The 22,843-nt window shown below is 41.1% G+C and overlaps 1 protein-coding gene across 9 annotated transcripts in view; it reads right to left on the bottom strand.

Annotated features, from left to right (window-relative positions):
• The window catches only part of svep1 (sushi, von Willebrand factor type A, EGF and pentraxin domain containing 1), an 86,752-nt gene that overhangs the window by 41,055 nt on the left and 22,854 nt on the right, over positions 1–22,843 (bottom strand). For all 9 annotated transcript variants that reach the window (XR_008573840.1, XR_008573839.1, XR_008573841.1 and 6 more), the window contains exons 4-6: positions 8,120–8,278; positions 4,937–5,116; positions 1,442–1,621 (exon numbers count right to left, since the gene is read on the bottom strand). Coding sequence is in view for 4 of the 9 variants with exons in the window: in XM_054800598.1 (XP_054656573.1) it covers positions 1,442–1,621; positions 4,937–5,116; positions 8,120–8,278 (519 nt within the window). In the remaining 5 variants the exon portion in view is untranslated. The remainder of the gene's footprint in view (positions 1–1,441; positions 1,622–4,936; positions 5,117–8,119; positions 8,279–22,843) is intronic.

Raw genomic sequence — 22,843 nt, 5'->3', positions numbered from 1 at the left:
TTCCAAGATAATAGTGATTAAAATCTAATTTCAAAGTGCTGTGGACCGTCCAAGAGCTAAGACTGTGTGATGAGGCGATGGGCGAACCTTGACCTATAAGACGTAAACTGGATGCTGACGTAATTCAGACATTTTGCAGCCGTTTCATACTTAAGCAGCTGTTACTGAGGTGTTCAATGTTCCATCAGCTGGACTGAATGAAAACGTTATTCATACTTAAGGAGAGGGCCGCACGGAGGCCGAGGGGTTAGCGTGTTGGCCACGCAGTCAGGAGATTGGAAAGATCTGCGTTCGAATCTCCGCTTGGGCATCTCTTTGTGGAGTTTGCGTGCGTGGGTTTTCTCCGCGTACTTCGGTGTCCTCCCACATGTCCAAAAGTATGAATGTGAGTGTGAATGGTTGTCTATATGTGCCCTGTGATTGGCTGGTGACCAGTCCAGGGTGTAGCCCACCTTTTGCCCGAAGCCAGCTGGGATAGGCTCCATCACCCCCCCGCAACACTAGTGAGGATAAGCAGCATAGAAATTGGATGGAAGCAGATGTTTCTGCGTATTTGGATGTGTTACTCATGATGTTGCCACCTTAAGACACCATCTGACGTAAAGATTTAGATGGAGGGAGATGGAATCGTTAAAGGGTCGTGTGGGACAGAGCCTTAATGTGGACAAGTGGAACAGAAAATGGATGTGCAGAATAGTAACTGATGAACATGAGCAGAACCATGCATGAGTGATGAGAGGTAACTTAAAAGAGAAAACAGGAAGAGAAGATAAAATCTCATGATGAATGCTTTGAGTGTTTTTAGATATTTAAGTAAGGCCTCTCGACACACAAGAAGGCTGTTTTCAGGAGTCATAAAGAGAACTGGAGGCCTTTTATGAAACTTTTGGGCTGCTCTCTCGCTCCTCTAATGAAGGAGAGTTATAAAAGGGGAATTCTCTGACATTAAACATGGAAGACTTCGATCCTCTCAGGGAGGTTGAAGCAATCCTCTTTCACTCTTCGACTATGCAAACAAACACGAAAGTTGCTCAAGGGAAACGGCAGCCAACAGAGTAGCCATATTAAAGTCTGTCTGGGAGGAAGCGCCGAGGATGGACAAACAAACAAGCTGCGGAGTACAGTGTTTGGTGCTTGATAAATGGGTAGCGCTGTCAGGAAGTGGGTGAGATGGGTGTTGTAAAAAAAAAAGAAAAAAAAAAAAGAGCGGCCCGTTGCTTGTTTGGAAGTGAGTCAGTGAGAGGAAGTGTGCTGGGTTGATGTGCGTCGTGGCTGGCGTGAGCGAGGGCAACAAATTTAACTCAACCATCACTTATGAGGACACATTTGTGTACAAGTGCGGTGACTGCAGCTTTGCATGCGTGCAGATGGACAGCATAAAGACACAGAGTGATGCATTGTGGCTTTGCTTGACCGCAGTAAGGAGAGGGCGAGGGCTTACCCACACACCGAGGTAGGGGTCCACTCCACTGGGAGTTGGCCAGGCAAGTGATCCTGGCACCCCCCTCTATTCTGTAGCCTCGGTCACAGCCCACCTGGCACTCCGCCCGGTAGGAGGCACTGCTGTTGCTGCACTTCAGGAAGCCGTGCTGGGGCTTGGTGAGGGGTGGGCAGGAACGCGCTGCACACACAAATAAATACAACATCCATTATCAAAATATAACACTGTACTCAAGAAAGTCCCGTATTATGCAAACATGACTTTTTAATGATGTTGGAATATTTATGAGCCCCAAACATGAGAAAAATCTATCTCCCTCACTTGTTTGCTTCGCTTCTGAGAGAAGAGGCGTCTAATGCTAGCTTTGGAAGTTGCGAAAAACCTCCTTCCTCATGACTATGCACAATGCACTTTTTAAATATGTTCTAACAGTAATTTGTTTTTCTTTGGCGAATAGGCTAACTTAGCATGGAGTTGATGTTAAAATATGAGTGTAATGCTTGAACTGTAGCTGACATACTGTAGCTACGCGAGTATTGCTAATATTTGTGTCCTCCTGTCCCACTTCTTAAAGGGATAGTTGGGATTTTTTGACATGAAATTGTACAGTATGACGTCCCCATCCGCAGTGTAGTGCATCAACAGTGACTTTCTCCCCACTGAATAGCGGAATTATTAGCCTGTTCTTGTCAAATCAGATCCCCCATGGGGAGGAGTTGTCCTTCAGCTAGTTGTGCATGTCAGCTAGCTTTGAGAGGAAGCCGTGGGGATGTTTAAAACTACGTTCCCACCCACTGAAATTGTTATCACTGCAGTATACCTCTTCTTTTGCATCTTTTTTTGATGGAAAATGGTTAAATCTTCTTCCGATACCGAGTACAGGTGAGCACCAGCTTAGTACCTAAAAGATGACTTCAACACTGCATGTTGTCTTCTAAATGAAGCTCCATATATTCGTGGAAAACGACGATGCGTGGACGAATTGAATTTAGTAACACACTGTACAATATTGTAGTCGAGGGTTTCAGGATGCCTGTTTATTATTATTATAAGGGAGCCCCTTTCATTCTTGCATGTCTCCTGTTGCAACAGTCAAGAGACCATCTCAACACACACAACACACTTCTGGCCTTCAAAGTAAGAGCGCTGCATGCCACATAGTTTCCTTGCAGTAACAAAATAAGGGTGTCAGAAAAACAGCGTAAAACAAGAATAAAGTTAAGAGGAGACTCAAAAAGCCTGAGGGCTATTTTCAATTGTGCTCCTAAATGTTGAACATGGTCATATGAATTGAACAACTGGCGGTTATGGCTAATTATTTATTAGTTCATTCATTTTCTATGGCGCTTGCCCTCATTGAGGTCGGAGTATGCTGGAGCCTATCCCAGCTAACTTCGGGCAAGAGGTGGGGTAAACCCTGGACTGGTTGCCACCCAGTCGCAGGGCACATATAGGCTACGTAATTCGGATTTTTTGTCAAAATTAGATTTTTGATGTGGTCGTTTGTATTACCAAAGAAGAGCTTTTGCCTACATCAGTGAGTACCTTTATCAAAATCTTGGTAAGCACGGCATTACATGTCTTTCGATGACGTATAGGTCAGATATATGCGACTTGACTGATCAGACTGCGGTCGCATCGCATGCATATCGGACTTATATCCACATACGAATGAGGCCTGAGTCGCGTTTGAAGAAATCGAAATTGTGCTATTCACACACTGTGATGAAAAAATCAGATACAGGTCACATATGAGCAAAAAAAACTGGAATTGACCTGCAGTGTGAACATAGCCATAGACAACCAACCATTCACAGACACTCATACCTATGGTCATCAAAAAATGTAACATGCATGGTTTTGGAATGTGGGAGGAAGCTAGAGCACCCAGAGAAAACCCACATGCGGAGAACATGCAAACTCCACATAGAGATGCCCAATGTAGATTTGAACCACTACAATCCGTGCATGTAAACACTGTGAAACACATACACAACTAGAGAAGCACTCGGAGACAATAATAATAATAATAATAATAATAATAATAATAATAATAATAATAATAATAATTCTACATGTTTTGGATCAGTCTTTGATTTTTGTAGAATCTGTTGTAAACTTGTTCTTACTTTTTTCCAAGTGCTCTGACAATTTTTTTTTGTGGAGTTAATGCCGAAAATGGTCCTATTTCGCAATGTTAAAGAATCCTTTTAATCCGGATTGCCCCCAAAATTGAATCAGTTCTTCCATATCCCATTTCTGACAATTGCTGAAAATATCATCCAAATCCATTCAGAACTTTTCAAGTTATTTTGAAAAAAAATAAACAAACAAACAGATAAACGCGGGCAAAAACAGGCGACAGCGTGCAGAGATACGGTGGGAGAGGAAGTAACGCCGACCGATTGTGATAACATTTCGAGGAGGCATTTTTGTGATGCAAGTGTATTACTCTTTTGAACGCATATTATTTGGAGAAGCCAAACTCTTTACTTAAGTGGCCCCACCAACTAACCGGAACTACTTTCCTCATCGCCGAAATCCAACCAGAACTCGGCTCATGGGACGAAGTGGGGGGTAAGGCAATGCTGATGGCGATGTCATCCAACTTCATGTCAAAAAATCCAAACTACCCCGTTAACACCTTTTCCTCAAAGGGCTTACTAAAAGCACTTTTTAGCTGTCTAAATTCCAGCATCAAGGCAAGATTTTGAACAACACATTTCTAATACAATATTGTGGGACCTCTGAGACTTATTTAAAACGGTTTAAAAAAACCCCACACACAATATGGGACTATTTATGGAGCGGTACTGAATCAGAGAGTCTTACTCTTTCATGCAAAGTGTTAAAGTCCCTATGAAGAATTATGGAGAGGTCTAAAAAAGGGCATGTAATGTGTTATGTCTCTATTTCACTAGCAACAGACAGACAGGCGGTTCCGTGGAGACCCCCTCCCTCGGGCCTAACAAGCTGGGAGGTCCTACAAAAGAGTTGACGAAGTGTAACATCATACAGCAAAGATATACACTATGCCACATACTATAAATCTTCAATGCTTAGTGTCTCGGTTTTTCTGAGTCATGCTCTTGCAGTTTTTCCACTAAAAAGGCATTTTCCTCATTAAATCTTTTGACCTCTCTGATGCCGTCTCCCTTTCCTTTTCTTTCCTTTCTGACTTCTTGAACTGCCTAACACTCATCTGTACACGCTTCCCCTCCCCTATAACATTCCTTCCTGTTGGTGTGTCCTTCCTGAACCCCCCTCTTTAATTGGACCCTGCCTACCTTTTCTTCCTCTGAACATCTGTGGTGCAGAGAGCAAGACGTTGTCTACAAAGTAGTCTACCGCTAAAATGTGGTCTCTCCACACATGACCTCAGTATGAGACGTTGTAGAAAGCTGGACGGAAAATCGATTTGCGGAGGAATTTCTGCAAAGTTAAAAAGTGCAATGGGAATTAATGAGAGTGGAGTGCAAGTGAAGCAAAACTGACTTTTGCAAACGGCAGTTGAGCCCGACCAGGTGCCGTCAGCCTGACACAGCCTGATGCCCGTTCCCTGGAGCTCGAACCCCGGCTGGCACTTCACGCCGCAAGCCGCATCAAAGTGGTTGTTACATACATTCTGGATGAAGAAGCCATTTTGCGGAGGATGAAGCGGAGAGCAGTAGACCACTGGAATGACAACAAGAATTGAAGACAACAACAACAATACATCACAAGCAGCTGCAATAAATCACCTCTTTTAAAGTGTAAACGCATCAAGAGGTCCCGCAATGGTGTATTGGAAATATGTTGTCCAAAATCCAGCCTTGATGCTGCAATTTAAAACAGGGGTGTCCAAAGTGCAGCCAGGGGGCCAGTGGATGTTTGTTTTTTTTTATTGGCCAGCAGCACATTCTAAAAATATAATTTTACAAGAAAAAAGAAACAGCAAACATTGAAAAATCAGCAGGAATTTTACAAGAATAAAGTCAAAATATTTAGAGAAAATTGTTATCATTTAATGAGAAAAAGTCGTAATGGTACAGGCATAACGAAGTAATATTATGAGGGAAAAAACGTAATTTTACATGAAGTTGAAATATTGAAGAATTATGTTTTTTTAATTATTGTCATATTATGAAAAACAATCAAAACAACAAATACATTTTTGGAAAATGTTATGAGATTAAAGTCAAAATATTATGGGAATAAAGTCATAAGTACGAGAAGAAAATTTACAAAAAGAAAGTTGAAATAGTTGGAAAATTTATTTAAAAAAAACAACAACAGAAATGGAAAAAACAGCTGTAATTTTATGAGGATAAAGTAAAAATATTTAAAGGAAAAAGTTGTAATTTACAAAGAAAAAGTCATAATTTTATGGGCATAATGTCATAATATTTTGAGGCAAAAAACCTCATTTTAAATGACACATAAAGTTGAAATTTTAAAGAAAGCCTTTTTTTTTTAAGTCGTAATATGAAAAACAAACAAAACAACGAAAAAGTTGTAATTTTTGGGAAAATGGAAAATGTTCTGAGAATAAAGTTAAAATATTGTGGGAATGAAGTCATAAATATGAGAAGACAATTTACAAGAAGAAAGTTTAAATAGTTGGAAAATAAATAAAAAAAAACAACAGCAGAAATGGAAAAAACTGCTGTAATTTTATGAGAATAAAGTTAAAATATGATGAGATAAAAGTCGTATTCTAATGAGATTTTTAGCCAATTTTACGAGAATAAATTTGTAATATGAGGAAACTAATTCGATTTTAATAGCATAGAGTTGAAATATACTGTATGTACATTAACTTCTTGGCATAGTGTAGGTTGCATCTTTTCATTTTTCAGTATGTGGCCCTCGCAGGAAAAGGTTTGGACACCCCTGGTTTAAAAGAACATGCCGTTTTGTGTCTCGTAGCTTCAATGCTAACAGGCTGCGTTTGTCCACGCCTGTCTCCAAGAAGCGCTATTGTTCGCTTTCGCCACTTCTTACAAACACACTGTAACTTTGCAGTCACCAGTCATAGATGACCATTTAGGGGCGTCACGAGACACTCAGTTCACGAGACGAGACGATACATGAGCGTCATTTTAACGTCACTTTTAGGAAAAGTACAATGGAAAAAATATAAAACTATATGACAATATATGGCAGTCTACAAATGTCATTTCTACTACATTGCACTCTGTGTGTATGCTAGCGGCCCCGCCTCCAACCACTGAGAAAAAGAGACTGTATGACTGGCAAAAGGCCTCACTCTGTTCATGCCATTGTTCTATGGAACAAACACGCCAAGGTGCTGAAGCCAATGCACAGAGTGAACTCCCTAGCTAATATTGGTTCACATTTTTTATTTATTTATTTATATGTCCAGTAAGTCCTGAAAAGAGAGTCATTGTTTTCTAACAGGGCGATTTTTAGACATTATTTCTATTAGTATTTAATTCCAGAGTTTTTATTGCACCATTGAAACTCATCAAAGAGATATTATTTTAGGCATTATAAAACAAATTGAGTAACCTGACTGTGTCTCGGTTCTAGATAGTATTTTGTAATCCACACAGAAGAGGCAACTTTTTCATGGCAGGGGTGTCCAAAGTGCGGCCTGGGATTCGTTTATTATTGGCCCGCAACATGTTGTATAAATAAAATTAAACACAAAAAAATCCAGCAAAAATGGGGAAAATAGAGCTAAAAGGCACGATGTAAAGAGAAAACGCTGAAATCAAATGTAAAGGGGTAAGTTTGTTTTTTTTGCCTTTCTACAAAATAAAAAAAATATACAAAAATGTCAAAGCGGCCCCCCACATCCTTTGATTTTTCCGGATGCGGCCCTCAGTGGAAAAAGTTTGGACACCCCTGTTATAAGGCATCTTTGAGTAAACTTCAAAGTATCATTTGAGTAATGTTTTTTGGTAATCAAAGTCACCCGACACTAGCATTGCTATGTGCTAACATTACAGTCACATTTTAACAGCAACATCATGCTTGATTAGCCTATTGGCTGATTAAAAACTAAATAATCAAACTTAAAGCTCCCACGTCTGTAGCTGACCGATGGATAGTTGGAAGAACTTCATTTTAAGATGTGTGATGAAGCCTGTTTTTTTACAAAGTGGTGGACGCATACACGCAGCGGGTCAGAAGCAGTATCGTCATAAAAATGAAATTATCGGCTTTTCTCCCGTTTGGTGCTCATAAACAGACTCTAGGGACACATATTATTATTAGGACATCATTAAAAATTCACTTTTGCATAATTGGGGCCCTTTAAGAGTAAACAAACGCCTTTCCATCATAATGGAACACACCCAAAAAGACTAAATGCATGCATACATGTGCCATTAGCTATAATTTGCCTGCAGCGGCAACCAGATAAAACACGTTTAATCTCTAAAGACTCTATTGTCAGTCATCAATAACAGTTCAAAAGGCGACAATACACCACTAATGCTACTGCTAAATCAAGCTGTGTGGCTTTCTTCGTCCGTGATGCCAAATGCTCAGCTCAAATACACAACTTCCACCATAAATCTTCTTGTGTGGCGCAATTAGCGGTTAACATTTCTCACGATGCAGACATCTGCTGAACCGCTTCTGTGTTTCAGCGACTGACTACGCATAGTGTTGATGTGCAGACGCAAAGACGGGAGGCTTTGGGAAGATGACATGGACACATCCTCTTACCCTGGCAGGTCACGCCCACTTGCTGGTAGCCCGGCTTGCAGATGCAGTCGCTGAGGGAGGTACTGCCGGGCTGGGAGGTGTGGTGCTGGTCCGGGCATGGAAGGCAGGTGCTCACACCGCCTGGCGCTCCTTCTGGTTTGTAGGTGCCAGGTGGGCATGCTTTGAAAAAAGAACAAAAAGTCAGAGTTGGATGGAAATAGAAGATGTTCTGTAAATGCAAGGAAAGTTGGAAGAAATCTCAAACTGTAACTCAGCTTTTTCCGATGAATGAGAAGTCATTGATGGTACTTTTCGCTAGTTAGCTACTAGTGAAAAATCCTCTATGTGACAGAGACAGTGCTGTTTTTAAGAACTTACTGCAAAAACACTTGTCAAAGACCTTCTATACTATAGCACTGTTTTGCTATTTTTAGAAATCAACTCCAAAAACGCTAGTCAAAGATTGTCTATACAACAGGAGTGTTTTGCTTTTTTAAGTATGTACTGCAAAAATGGTGCAATCAGATGTTTTAGTAATCTAATATATCTCTAGTAATTTAATGCTATTGTCATTTACTGATGTATAATGCAAACAACATCAAATTAAAACCAGAAAATGAATGCAGACTCACCATCAGTAGGACACTAATGTGGTTTGATGGGTGTAGTGTGTTTTTACCAGATCGGACGGGAATGGCAACAATGTCAAGGCCATTGTGGAAAGTTCTGGTCAGTTACTGTTCATTTTAATCCGATAAAACGAAAACACCAACAAACACACAAGCGGTTTGGCTAATTAGCATGGACGTGACGAGCACAAGAGGCATGGTGGCATGATCCCAACGATGTGACTTAAAATAAATGTCTTTGTAATTACTTTTTGAATAAAATCATTGCCAAAATGGACATAAATTTGCATAAAGTTGGATAAAATTATTTACAAACTACTTGAAAAAAAACAAAACATACCAGCCCACAGACAGGACCGCTCTGCTGTTGATGTACGGCTAAACAGTAGTCAAAGATCCTCTATGTGACAGGAGTGCGTTACTGTTTTTAGAAAACTTAAACTGAAAAATACACTCTTGATCAAAATTTTAAGACCAATTGAAAAACTGCAATACTTTCCATTTTGCACTGTTGGATCTTCTAAGTAGAGCTTCAAAATGCAAAAAGAAGATGGATGGGAGTGAGACAAACAAATGTGGAGTACGCAAACAATCAAACCGAAATAGGCTATTCATCAGCTGATCAGAGGTTTATTAAAAAAATAGCTACCCCAGACATCAATCAGTCAATCATCAATCCACAAGGCCACAGTCAGACAAGCTGTGAGGATGGAGAAGCATGTCATGTGACGCCTGTCCAAAGTTCTTTCATCAGCCATCCATCAATTCTTTTCCAGAGGAGCGAATGTTCCCCGTTCTTATCAAGCTCTGAAAGCTTACTTTCAAATGGGAACCTTCACAAATGACTAGCTGATTAGTGTGACGTCATCAAGGGCACTTTTGATGTCCTCTGAATTTCAGCACATTGATTATACGAATGTCCTTGCCAGGCAAAACAAGCTTCCTCGCTAATGTGACTGTGACTTTTTATGGGGGGGGAAAACACTTCATGATTGCTCTCAGGGATTTTAGAGATTTCTTGCAACTAATTAGACATGTACCACAATGTATTGAAACGTTTCTTTCTATTGATTAAAAGCAGGATTTCATGTTGTTTGTGTCCACACCCACGCACATACTTAACCATGCTCGAGCGAGAAAGAGAAAAATGTGCAGAAAACAACTCAACGGTAGATTTGATGGGATTTGTCATCCTTAAGCCTTCCGAGGGCATTCACTAAATTCATCATCCAAACTTGGACAACAAAAGTGCAGGACTTGCATTTTACTTTTTTTTTTTTAAAAAAAACAATGTTTTTATAGGTGCTAGTCAATGAAGCATTATAGCATTTAAATATTGTTTTAACAGTAAAACATTTTAAAACATTTATTTTACCATCGTTTTTTTAATTCACATGTTTTCTTTGGTTTTTTTTTCATGGTTCTAATGCTGAAAAGTACCCACTGCAAAAATTCTAGTCAAAGGTCTTCTATATGAAAGGTGCACTCGGCTGTTTTTAAGGACCTCCTGCGAAGATCCTGGTCAAAGATCCTCTATATGACAGGACACTCTGCTGTTTCTCAGGACAAACTGCAAAAACACCAGTCAAACGTCCTCCATATGACAGGAGTGCTCTGCTGTTTTTCAAGTCCTACTCTAAAAAGGCTTGTCAAAAGATCTTCAAAATGACAGGAGCGCTGTGCTGTTTTTAAGGACCAACTGCAAAAACACTAAACAAAGATTTTCTTTAGGACAGGAGGGTTCTGCTGTTTTTAAAGATCTATTGCAAAAACGTGAGTCGAAGATCTTCTACAGTCGTCCCTTGCTCCATCGCGGTTCAAACATTGTGCCCTCACCCTATTGCGTTTTTTAAAAAAATGTATAAATGAATACATTTCGTTTTTCAATACGGTTTTTCAACAGGGCCTATTATTAGTAAAAACTGTAGCTGTGTGCTAGCAGTAGGTTAGCAGTGTAGAGAGTGGCTGACAGCAGCTCCTGTGTGAGTGTGCAGTGCGTGTGTTCTCTGCTTGTTAATAAAGCGATTGAACCACACAAACAGCGGCAGTACAGTAGTATTCTACACTGGTCTATAGGTGTCAGTAATGTTACATTGATGAGACAATAGCCATCTCAGGAGCTGTCAGTGCTAACATGTGAGTCTATTTAATGTATGTCTAAGATGGCTTAGGTCATAAAAAGGTTCTATATTCTGTAACTACGAAAATATTCCATTTATATTATTTGTAATATTGAATCCTACTTTGCGGAAATTTACTTATCACAGTCAGGTCTAGAACCAATTAACCTGCGATAAACGAGGGAGGACTGTATATGTACTGTACTTCAAAAAGGCTACTCAAAGATCTTCTATATAAGAACTCTCCTTTTCATACAGAAGGACGTGTTAGTCTTAGGTTTAATAATCATCCACCTGGCCAATCCACTTTGGAAAACCATTTAAAAGATGTCCCATGTTTTTGTTCCCCAAAAGGTTGCATGTTTTGGCGCGTGCTATGCACACAAGACAGATGGATACACAGAAATACACACTTTTCCCAAAGTGTGCCAACAGGAATCAGGCCAAGGCGAGGGATGAACAGGAAGTGATGAACGACGCAAGAATGAACTTCCTTGCAAATGTACCAGTATCAGCCAAAAAGGATGGACCACATAATGACTCTACAGCCACTGTGTTTGGACGCTGCATCGCTCTGGCAGACAATTGTCTGCTTTCAGGTCCAAAATGACTCGCTGGCCAAGCTACGCTTTATTTAGAGAGGAAGTAGGCCATCAACGTGCAGATGACCATAAAGTCCAAAGAACGCTGGTGAAAGGGCACTGTTTCCAGTTGAATGATGACGAGAGTGGAAACAACCAGAAAAAAAGTGGAAACAGTCAATGATCTGAAGAAATGTATGGAGGTCTTTGAAACGATATGTAACAAATTACCAATAATTTTAAATATATTCTCTTTAACGCTGCTGTATGTCACAGAGCAGCTGCCTAGAGGGTCTTCCTGATTTGAGTACATGAATTTGAACTTAATCCCATTTCAGCCCTGCCACAAAAGAACCAGCTGACATCATGTTAGTGATTCTCTGGTTAGGTGAGAATGTTGACAAGAACAAGGCTGGAGATGACATCCTGATTGAGTGAGAATAACAGCCTGGAAGCTTTAAAACGGAGGGTGGTGCTTGAAATCTTTGTTTTTCCTCTGTTAACCATGGTTACCTACAAGGAAACATGTGCAGTCATCATTGCTTAGCACAAAAAGGGCTTCACAGGCAAGGATATTGCTGCTGGTAAAATGACACCTAAACCAACCATTTATCAGATCATTAAGAACTTAAAGGAAAGAGGTTCTATTTTTGTGAAGAAGGCTTCAGGGCGCCCAAGAAAGTCTAAGAAGCATCTGGACAGTCTCAAAAAGTTGATTTAGTTGCGGGATCGGGGCACCACTAGTGCAATGCTTGCTCAGGAATGGTAGCAGGCAGGCGAGCATGCATCTGCTCGCACAGTGAGGCAAGGACTTTTGGTAGATGGCCTGGTGTCAAGAAGGGCGCAGTGAAGCCACTTCTCTCCAGGAAAAACATCAGGGACAGAATGGTATTCTGCAGAAGATACAGGTATTGGACTCCTGAAGACTGGGGTAAAACCAATCCCTCTTATGAATCCCCTTTCTGATTGTTTGGGGCATCCAAAAAAAACATCAGTCCTGTGTCATGCCACCTGTAAAGCATCCTGAAATCATTCATGTGTGGGGTTGCTTCTCAGCCAAGGAATTGGGCTCACTCACAATTTTGCCTAAGAACACACAAAGAAAGGATGGTACCAAAACAACCTCTGAAAGCAACTTCTCCCAACCATCCAAGAAAAGTTTAGTGACAAACAATGCCTTTTCCAAAGGCAAAAGTGATAACTACGTATCTTGGGGAACAACATAGTAACAGACAAAAATATCTAAAAACACAGAAGCAATAAACTTTGTGAAAACCAATACAGTGGTACCTTGGTTAACATCTGCCCTGGTTAGCGTGTTTTTTGGTTAACAACTAAAACTTTTGCCTTAGCTTGCATTCGCCCGCTTGTTTAGCGTCCAAAATACAAAGTCTGGTTTGTTTACGCCACCATCTTGGATCATGCGGCCAACACAAAATTTCACGATATATGCATGTGATCGCGCAACGCATTGAGGGCCGCGGGTGCAACTTTAGGTTGGTTATGTCAGAGTTGTAGCGAGATACACGACGTACACGAAAGGTGATGGACCGTACCGAGACAAGGGTGAAAAACATCAGGATTTTACGGTTCAAAGACCGTCGTCATTTCAGAGGTACAGTATGTAAATGTGACGGGAGTGGCTGCGTCATCGGCTGCGATGCATACTACTCTGATTCCCGCGTAGCAGTCTATCAACCCGACGGCACTTCGAGGGTGACACTCCGTGTTTCTGCCTGTCTCATTTTAAATCCACCACAGTCAACAACACATAAGCATTCAAACTTACTGTAGCATGTTCGCGGCATCCGCAGTCAAACAGCATACGTCACCATTTTGCCAGCTCACTTCCGTCACTGCCGCAGGCGGTTGTTGTTTTTTTTTTTATTTTCTATATTAAACAGCAAGGTACATGTTTATTGGTTCTAGCATGTTGATATTTAGTGTGATATCTTTTTTACATTTTTGCAAATTGTGGTTGCACAGAATTATGTGTTTATTTGTGTTATTTTTTTAATTGATGGTTTTGTGGGGGGTTTTCCAACAAAAACACAACTAGGTAAAAACGTCACATTTTTGGGCGTCTGGAACAGATTAATTGAATTTACATTATTTTCTATGGGAAAATTTGCTTTGGTTAGAGTCCGTTTTGGTTTGTGTAGGACCTTCTGGAGCAGACGAATGAATTAACCAAGGCACCACTGTACTTGTGTCATTCTCAAAACTCTTGGCCATGACTGTAGTTTTTCTTCAGTAAATAGTCTTGCCCAGCATGATGTTTCTGTTAAAACACGATCGTAAGAATAGCGTTGCAGCTCTATGCTAGCGTTCTTGTGTCCTCCTTTCCCACTCCTTAAAGTTACGTTTCTGTATGTGATATGTGATGGCATCTATTATGTTGGACAAGTGCAGGGTGACAGTGTACATGTAAAAAGTGGTTTAAGTGCACAATAACGCACTCAAACACAGCTCATTAGAATTAAAGCTACAGACATACAGGGAACAGCATGTTCCCAGGAGGGCTTACTAAAAGCACTTTTAAAGAGTCTTGGACAACATGCCAATACATTTTACATGGGAGGGATAAATAATGACCTCCTCCACAGAGATAAGCAACATCAGCCTCCCTAACACGTAGTCGTAATAACGCCAGGTTCAAAACAACGTGAGAGTACATTTCACGGCTATAACAGAAAAATGGCTCTCTTTGGAATAAGTCGGAAGTCCAAAAGGAAGAAGCAAACAAACGTGCAGGCCAGTTCATAAGCTAGGAGCCAAACTTACAATCACACGAGAAAGTTTGCTCTCTCACGGGTCACGCTGCGTTCGATTAGACGAGCCTAAAAAAAGACTGGGACGAACACTAAAGGTTTATCCATGAGGGACCACAGTTACCAACATGGAGAGGGTGCTTTCATCTAAGAGGGTCACATTCGTAGGTCCATATTCATTCATATGCCCGTTGCCACAAGATCCACAAACACATGCTGGAAAACACACACGGTGCAATTACACACACTGCTTCCCACCTCTTATCTTCAACACAAATTATTTAATTGAAAGGCACCAAATCTCACAATTTCATGTTACCGACTGAAATATGTCTGCACATCTGGTCCGAGTCATCATCTGGTTTATTTTATTCTGCAACCCGAAGCCTTCCGATTCCAGATGGGGATCAAAATTCTGCTATGTCACGGTTTGAGCATCAACTGCTAATTTGGGAGCTTCTCAGAAAAAGACAAATGGACACAAAAATGGATTTTAAAAATGCAGGATTTACGGAGCAACAAAAGTCTTGACACTGATGTTCCAGTTGCTAGCGCTCATTGCAACCAGGATGTCAGGAACGCTCAGTCTGCACAGAGGTCTGCTCGCCTGTGGTCAAAGGCCCTCTCACGCCACACATTCTATCGCGTCGGCTCTTAAATTCCAGAGTTTTGCGAGAGAAAACGTTCCGCTCCTCGCTGAGACTGAACATGTGCCTTTCAGGCGCATAAATAGACAGTGGAAATGGACAATTAAAGTGTATAGTCTGGCCCGCAAACGTTAATGCGAGGGTCTGACAGGGGAGTGAAGAAAATGCCGCTCCTGTCGGAATGTTTTATTCTGCGCTAACACAGCTTATAACTTCACGTCACATGCAGCGTGCAGTGAAATGCAGCGTGTGTGTGAGCGCCACATCACATCACGTGTGTGTGGATTCATTTCTTCTGTTATATCCAGTAAGATGCAGCATCACTTTGGGTGCTTTGACAGCCGTTGGTGTATTTTACACCACGTGTGTTGAGGGCGCTACTGTGGGCCTTTTGTCACTTATTTCCCAGCACACTGACGTCTATAATCAAGCTCACCAGACTGGAGAGCTGCCTGTGTTTGTACAGTTGTTTAGCGGTTTGCCTCACGCTCCCACTGAATCCCAGTCTTCCCGTAGTCTGTAATAAGCCAGCAGGATACGCTCTTTGTCCTTGGGAGGCTGCAAGAAGAATCTTTGAGGTAAAACTGGTATTCAATAATGGGTGACCATTGGACTTCCTCCCGCTAAATTATCGTCAGTGTGTGTTTCATCTTATTGGGACAGAACAATGTGCATTTCTACTGGATATATTTCCCTTTGCAAAATGTCCAATCAGTTTTGCACAAACGACGTACGCTGATTTATTATTAACGATGTGACTGTGCGCCATACTCACGCTTCAGTATGTACCTCGGTTTTAAGGTCACGGTTCGGGTCATCTTGGGTACAGCAAGGGAACAAAATGCAAAACATAAAACATCTCAGCTTTTTGTGTTTACTGTTTTTTAACTCAAACATTAAAAAAACTACGAGGCATGTTGACATGATAAAATGGCGTGACACACACGTGATGTGCCGCACAGAAACACAGAAACATGACGTGACACGCACAAGCATGTGACACACACGTGATGTGATGTGACGTGTACACGAAAGAAGCGCGCAATATGACGTGACACACACGTATGTGACATGCACATGATGCAATGTGGTGCACAGATTACGTGTTACATATACATATGACACGTGCATGTGACGTAATGTGATGCACACATGATGTGACACGCACACAGGGGCGGACTTACTACTAGGCAAACACAGGCAATTGCCGAGAGCCCAGAGATTTCCAGGGGCCCCCAAACGTCACATAAAAACTGATTATTGATTCCCTTCCATTTAAAGTAGATGTTACTCTTTTAGTCTTAATTCAAGTGCTTAAAACTACATCAAAATGCATAATCTATCACGATTGTTTCGACCGCTCCCCCTTCCTTCTCATGCAATGGAATATTCCATGTTACTGCGCGGACTGAATCAGGAAGACGGTAGCAAACAATCTTGTTGGCGCGGACTGGAGAAAAATGAAGCAGAGTTACCCCAGTGGAGCAGAGAAGAGGAGAAGGCGAGAAGAAAACAAAGAGTTTTTATCAAAACTCCCGAAGGTGTCCACCTTTTTCACTGTCACAACAGGTAACGTAAACACATGATGACAGCAAGAGTCAAATGCTCTTGACAGCCGCGGAGAATGCAGTAGTCCCAGAGATGAAGCTGAGAGTGAGAGAGCTTTTCATCACAAAGAGAAGCGCTGTGTTAACACGAGTCAAAGATCCTCTATATGAGAGAAGTGTTCTGCTGTTTTTAAGGACCTACTGCAAAAACGCTGACATGATTTTAAATGGCGCACTGTGCGAGGAGACAAAATGCTACAATATAATGTGGAGTTCTTTCCATAACACCTCTTTTTAATCTCAAATTTCACTTCTTGAAAGGCTTTTCATGTTTATGTGAACTTTACATTGGCACTGGATGTTGACAAACTGCTCTTTGTTGACGGCTGCTTTTAACCATTGGCTCTAATTTCCTGCCCACGTTGCTCAGCATCCTAATTAATGCCTTTAAAAGACAGGAAATACAGAACACTTCATTAACAACACTGGGAAAAAAATCACCCTCCCTACTTTTAGGAGTCCTCACAGTCCCCCTGACCCCTGCTGATAACCACACCAGAGCACAACAACAGATCTCCATTTTAGACTCGAACAAACAAATGTTGGGAAAGAGATAGACACGCTGTCCAGACAGTTTAAAAGCTATTGAAGCTGTTGGAGGGATTTGGGGTTTCCACAGTGAGAGCTAACAGAGTAGTCTTTAATGTTTACGTAACTCCTCAGGTAGACATGCACAATCCTGACTTATTACAACATCCAACTGTAAATAACCCAAATAGAAGGACACTTTCATCCATGTGCTGGCAGAGGCAGGCTTGGAAAAAAACAGACTGTGAAGCGAGAGCTGATTTTTTTTGGAAATGTTCACTTTGAACCATCACATATCATGTAAACTAACGTCTGGAGACCATGACATCTGCTTTTAATGCTCCCTGATGTTAAACTTTTATTGTGTTTGGGGTAAAGAAAGGGGTACAAACAACCCAAGTGCTAAAAATAATGATACAGACTTGCTATGCCTTTTTTTACCGTCAGATGACAACCCCATGCTTCTGCTCGTGAAGTGCTGCACACAAAGGGTGAGAATTTGTCAAAACATGCCTGAGCTATTATTTTTCTAACAAATACTGGTGCTTTTTTTAAACCCATAAGTTGGATTGACTCGAAATTTCTCACACATCTGTAACTTTAAGGCATTTAGCCCAATTACCTCCGAATTTGGTACACACTTTTGAGGACGAACAAGCACATGTCTGTATAATATTCATGATTGATTGAAAAACATGGCCGCCATCAAGCAAAACATCTTCGTAACTTAGCAACTAATTGTCCATATGTCACTGACTATTTGTCATATGTTGTCATAAGATGATAAAACCAAGATATGAGTTTTGCTAGAATGTCTTTCAAATCATTTGGACCAAACTCCATAGTGGGTGACACAAGTGTGATTTGCAGTCATGACTGCATACTTGTTTGATGGTTAATTGTTTACATCTAACAATACACAGTGCATGCTGACACCACATGAACACAAGCCAGACCTGCAGTCATTCCCTCAGGCTACAGATAAGGTTAAAAAAAAAAACATGGGCTTTCTTGCACCATGATACAGATATTTAAGGAGCGACAACAATGTCCTGTTTGTCAAGAGTCCGGTGTCAGAATGGGGTTCATCATTCCTCATTATCTACTGGAATTCCGCTCGTGTTTGGGGAAGAGGTTGTTTCTCTTGGCTGGGACGGATCCATAAACAATACTGCTGTACACAGTGGGGATTTGGATCGCTTTTCCAACAGGATTGCCTAGTCAATAATAATAACAATCCGCCGACAGGACTGATGCTCTTGTATGTTTTTAGAAGGCAGCAGCCAGAAAAAAAGCGCAAAACTCTGGAGTCCAGACAGCATAACCCACCTGAAGACACACACACACACACAAACACATGCACACACACAGCAGAGCAGAGGGAGGCTTGTTTCTGGCAGCAGTCTTTGCTAAGCCTGTCAAAAGCTGACCAGTGGAGCACACAGAGTACCCAGAATCCACGCAACAACTCCGCTTCAGCCAGGTCTGTTGAGGTTAAAGCAACAGAATACAGAAATGGAGACTAGAATTTTGTGCCGTGTGACGTACTGGCCTTTACCACACATCTTACCGGTTTTGGAGACGTGACTGCACAAAACCGTCTAACGTGAAAAACATGTAGGAAAGTCTTGCCCGGAGCTTTATTTAACAAGAAACATTGGATGTTATATTTGCCTTCTCTTTTCTCTTAAAAGACTCATATTTTTAGTATTTTTAACAGTTTTACACCTACCATGTTAACTTTTTTTTAGCCTTTTTCTTTGAGGTACAAAAATCCACAAATGAGATCTATTTATTTGTAGGGATCGCCATTAGCGGTAAGATATTTATATATATTTGACTATTACTCGACTATGAACAAAATCTAACAAATCAGATTTGACTATGACAACCTTTGGTCGAAGCCAGCCCTAGTAGCAAAACCTCTCCATAACTTCAAAAGCAAAAGCAAACAAACAAGTGAGGGAGATAGTAGCTTTCTCAAGTTTGGTGCTCACACATTACTGTTAGAACATCATCAAAAATATACGTTTTGCATAATAAAGAACCTTTGAAACAAAAAATAAAATAAAATAAATACATAAAATATTATAAAAATGTTATTCATTTCCTATATTTTTGGTTCTTAGATTTAAATGCCTTTCACAATGTAAGAGCTCTGGTCCAAAATTCAAAGTAATTTTCTGTGTAGCTTCATGCAACTCCCATAACGGTTGCTAACTGACTGAGAATCGGCAAGGCTCCAGGCTGTATTTTAAGGTGTGTAGCGAAACCTTTCTTTCAGTTTTTTTTTGGAGTATTTACAAAGCGGTTAAAAAGTGGTGGGCGTCTACACGGGTCATGAGGAAGGAGGTTTTTCCTTCATGATGTAATGAAAAGCCGTGAGTGCATTTTCTCTCGAAAGCGGAGCAAACAAGTGAGGGAGATGACGCGTCTTCCGCACCTAAACAGGCACTAGGGATACAAGTTATCCAGGAGTGTTGCGTTTAAAAAGCTCCCTCGTTATACCATCCCCCCACACCAGCCTACGGCCCCCCCGCCTATGTTGTCTCCGTATCAAGTGAGCGCTCCAAACGAAGCAGTTACTCAATCACTCACTGTAGAGCCAGTGCATCTGTTAGTCATTGGGCTGAAAGCACACACATACACACACACATCCAGTTTGCTTCATACAAATGCAGTGAACGTGATGCAACTTTACCATGATAAGGCTGAGACCACCTGCATGACGTGTTAAAATTCCATCATGTAAGACGTAACAGTGAGATGTAAATAGAGGGAGATGAGATGATGTGTCATGACAACTCTTTGACACTCGATTCCCTGCGCTATTGGGTGGATTTGAAGCAACACAATCAAGCCGAAGTGACTACATTGCTGTAAAGTTCAGTGACTGTATCATTTCTGACAGGGACAAGTGGGATGGCTCCTGCTCTCCCCGGAGAGACATACACTAACATTAAAGATGATGTCTCCCTTCATCTCACTGGCTCCGTTACAGACATGGTTTTAGTCCTAATCGGATCCCCCACAAGTTCTGCAGTCGCTCTGATGAGATCATTTCAATCAAACAGATTTACACTACCTCATTTAGTGAAAAGATGACAAGAAAAATAAATTATTGTTAGGAGGTTTTTCACATTATGATTTACAAACGATGCTCTTGGACTTTGGACAAGTTCTGAACATGTTTAAGTATATGTGTGTGTGGGGAAAACGTTCCAATGGTGTTCTAACAATAATATGTGTCCCTTGAGCTTGTTTATGAGCGCCAAACGCGAGAGACATCATCTCCCCGTTTGCTCCACTTTTGTAAGAAGATGTCGGCCTTGAAGTTGAAGCTTTATATGATGTCATGAAGAAAAAACCTTCCTCATGGACGCCCCTCTAACTAGATGAACCTGCCTTGTGTACAATAATCCCTTGTTTATCATGTCTTATTAGTTCCAGACGCAACTGTGATAAGTAAATGTCCGTGAAATAGGATTCCTTCTTTATAAATTGAATATTTTCAAAGATAATGGCATAGAAATCCTGTTTACCATCCATCTATCCTCTTCCACTAATCCAAGGTCGGGTAATGGAGCAGCAGCCTAAGCACGGAAGCCCGGCTACCTCTTCCAGCTCCTCCAGGCAGATCCTGAGGCGTTCCCAGGCCAGTTGAGAGACATAGTCTCTCCAACGTGTCTTGGTTCTTCCCTGAGGCCTCCTACCGGTCCACACACGACCGGGAGGCATCCTGACCAGATGCCCGAGCCACCTCATCTGGCTCCTCTCAATGTGGAGGAGCAGCGGTTCTCACCTTATCCCTAAGGGAGAGCCCAGCCACCCTACGGAAAAAACTCATTTCGGCTGCTCGTACCCGCAATCTTGTCCTTTCGGTCAATAGCAAAAGCTCATGACCATATGTGAGGGTAGGAACGGAGATCGACCGCTTTAGCTTTCACCGACGCCGCACCAATCTGCCTGTCGATGTCGCGTTGAAAACTTGTTTACAATCTTCTAAATATGTTTTAACATCATTAGAGTTGAGTTTTAGCTTGTTGTGGGCTATGGCTGCAAGTAACTTGTGTTATTATTATGATTATTATTATTGTGCCTGTTGTGAGATCATTTAAACCTGCAATAAAAGCCGGTTGTTCAAGTCTGGTGCTTTGGTGGTGGTCTCAGAACAGTTACTGACACCTAGTGACCAGTGTACAATACTCTGTTCACAACTTGTGGTCTTAATGACTATTTGTATTTTAGTGCATTTGAATATGCATAATTTGGCTTAAATATGCCTGCTTTTTGACTAATAATAGGCCTCAGTCAACCACAAAACATTAATTGATGTTTGAAAAACCGCAATGTAGTGAGGGATGACTGTATACGCCATCCGCTTTGCAGAAAAGCAGGCTTCACTGCATATCTTAAAATGAAGCCTGGAGCTCTGTCAAATATCCGTCGGCCCACTCCAGACGCGGTAGTTGCATGAAACTACACAGAAAATTACCAGAATTGGATTTCACTGAAATATTACAACGTAAAAGATATTTAAAAAGTAAGAATAGACAGTATAATGAATAAATAAAAAATGATTTGCCTTTTTTTGCCTGTTTATGAGCACCAAATGTGAGAAAAATCTATCATCTCCCTCACTTGTTTTTAGGTAGGCTTCGCTACACATCTTCAAATAAGACTCAACTACACTCCTGATCAAAATCTTAAGACCAGTTGAAAAATTGCTAGAATTTGCATTTTGCACATTTGGATCTTAATGAGGTTTTAAGTAGAGCTACAATCTGCAAAAAGAAGAAGGGGGAGTGAGACAAAAAGCATTTTGAAAAAGTAATTTATTGAAAACAAACAAACTGAAATAGGCTGTTTATCAGCTGATCAGAAGTTTAAGTCCGCCGTTTGACGACCCTGCACCACCTGAAGCTCCAGTGTTCCACTGAATGAAAAAGCACCCCAGATCATGATGGACATGGTGGGATCTCCTTGTCATGCCAGTAACGTTGGAAGCCATCTGGACCGTCGAGGTTACATTTTTTTCTCATCAGAGAATAAAACTTGTTTCCACCTTTCAATGTCCCATGTTTGATGCTCCCTGGAAAAGTCTAAACGGGCAGTTTTGTGGCGTTGAAGGAGACGAGGTCTTTGAATTTGTTTTTTAACCCTTTTCCCGCAGAAGCCATCTGATGGTTATTGCGCTGCAGTCGGCACCAGTAAGGGCCTTAACGTGGGTGGAAGACCACCCTGTGTCTTGATGGACAGCCAATCGGATCCTCCGGCTCAGCGCAGGTGTGATTTTTTTGGGTCTACCACTTGACTTTTTTGTTCCATAATGCTGAGGATCTTTCAAAAAATGTAGAATGACTGATTTACTGCACCCAACCTCAGCAGCAATGGCACGCTGCGAGAGGCCTTGCTTATGCAGCTCGACAATCCGACCACGTTCAAAAAGAGAAAGCTTCTTAGCTTTAGCCATCAGGAGGGCATGACAGTGTGAATGCCTGACAGAAAATGAACATTTTGAGCAGATTTTGGATTTTATAGCCTGTGGTCTTAAACTTTTCATCAGCTGATAAACAGCCTATTTCAGTTTAATTGTTGTTTTCAATAAATTACTTTTTCAAAATGCTTTTTGTCTCACTCCCCCTTCTTGTTTTTGCATATTGTAGCTCTACTTAAAACCTCATTAAGATCCAAATGTGCAAAATGCAAATTCTAGCAATTTCTCAACTGGTCTTAAGATTTTGATCAGGAGTGTATCTCAGCTATCTGCCAGTTAGCTGCTGTGTGAGCTATACGTTTGATCATTTTGTTTTTCTTGAGCAAATAGACTAACCTTGCATGATGTTAAAATGTGACTGTAAT

The sequence above is a fragment of the Dunckerocampus dactyliophorus genome, chromosome 15 (genome assembly GCF_027744805.1).
Source record: "Dunckerocampus dactyliophorus isolate RoL2022-P2 chromosome 15, RoL_Ddac_1.1, whole genome shotgun sequence".
NCBI lineage: Eukaryota > Metazoa > Chordata > Actinopteri > Syngnathiformes > Syngnathidae > Dunckerocampus > Dunckerocampus dactyliophorus.
Note: the sequence above shows the minus strand (reverse complement) of the source record. Positions and strands in the feature narration are given on the sequence as shown.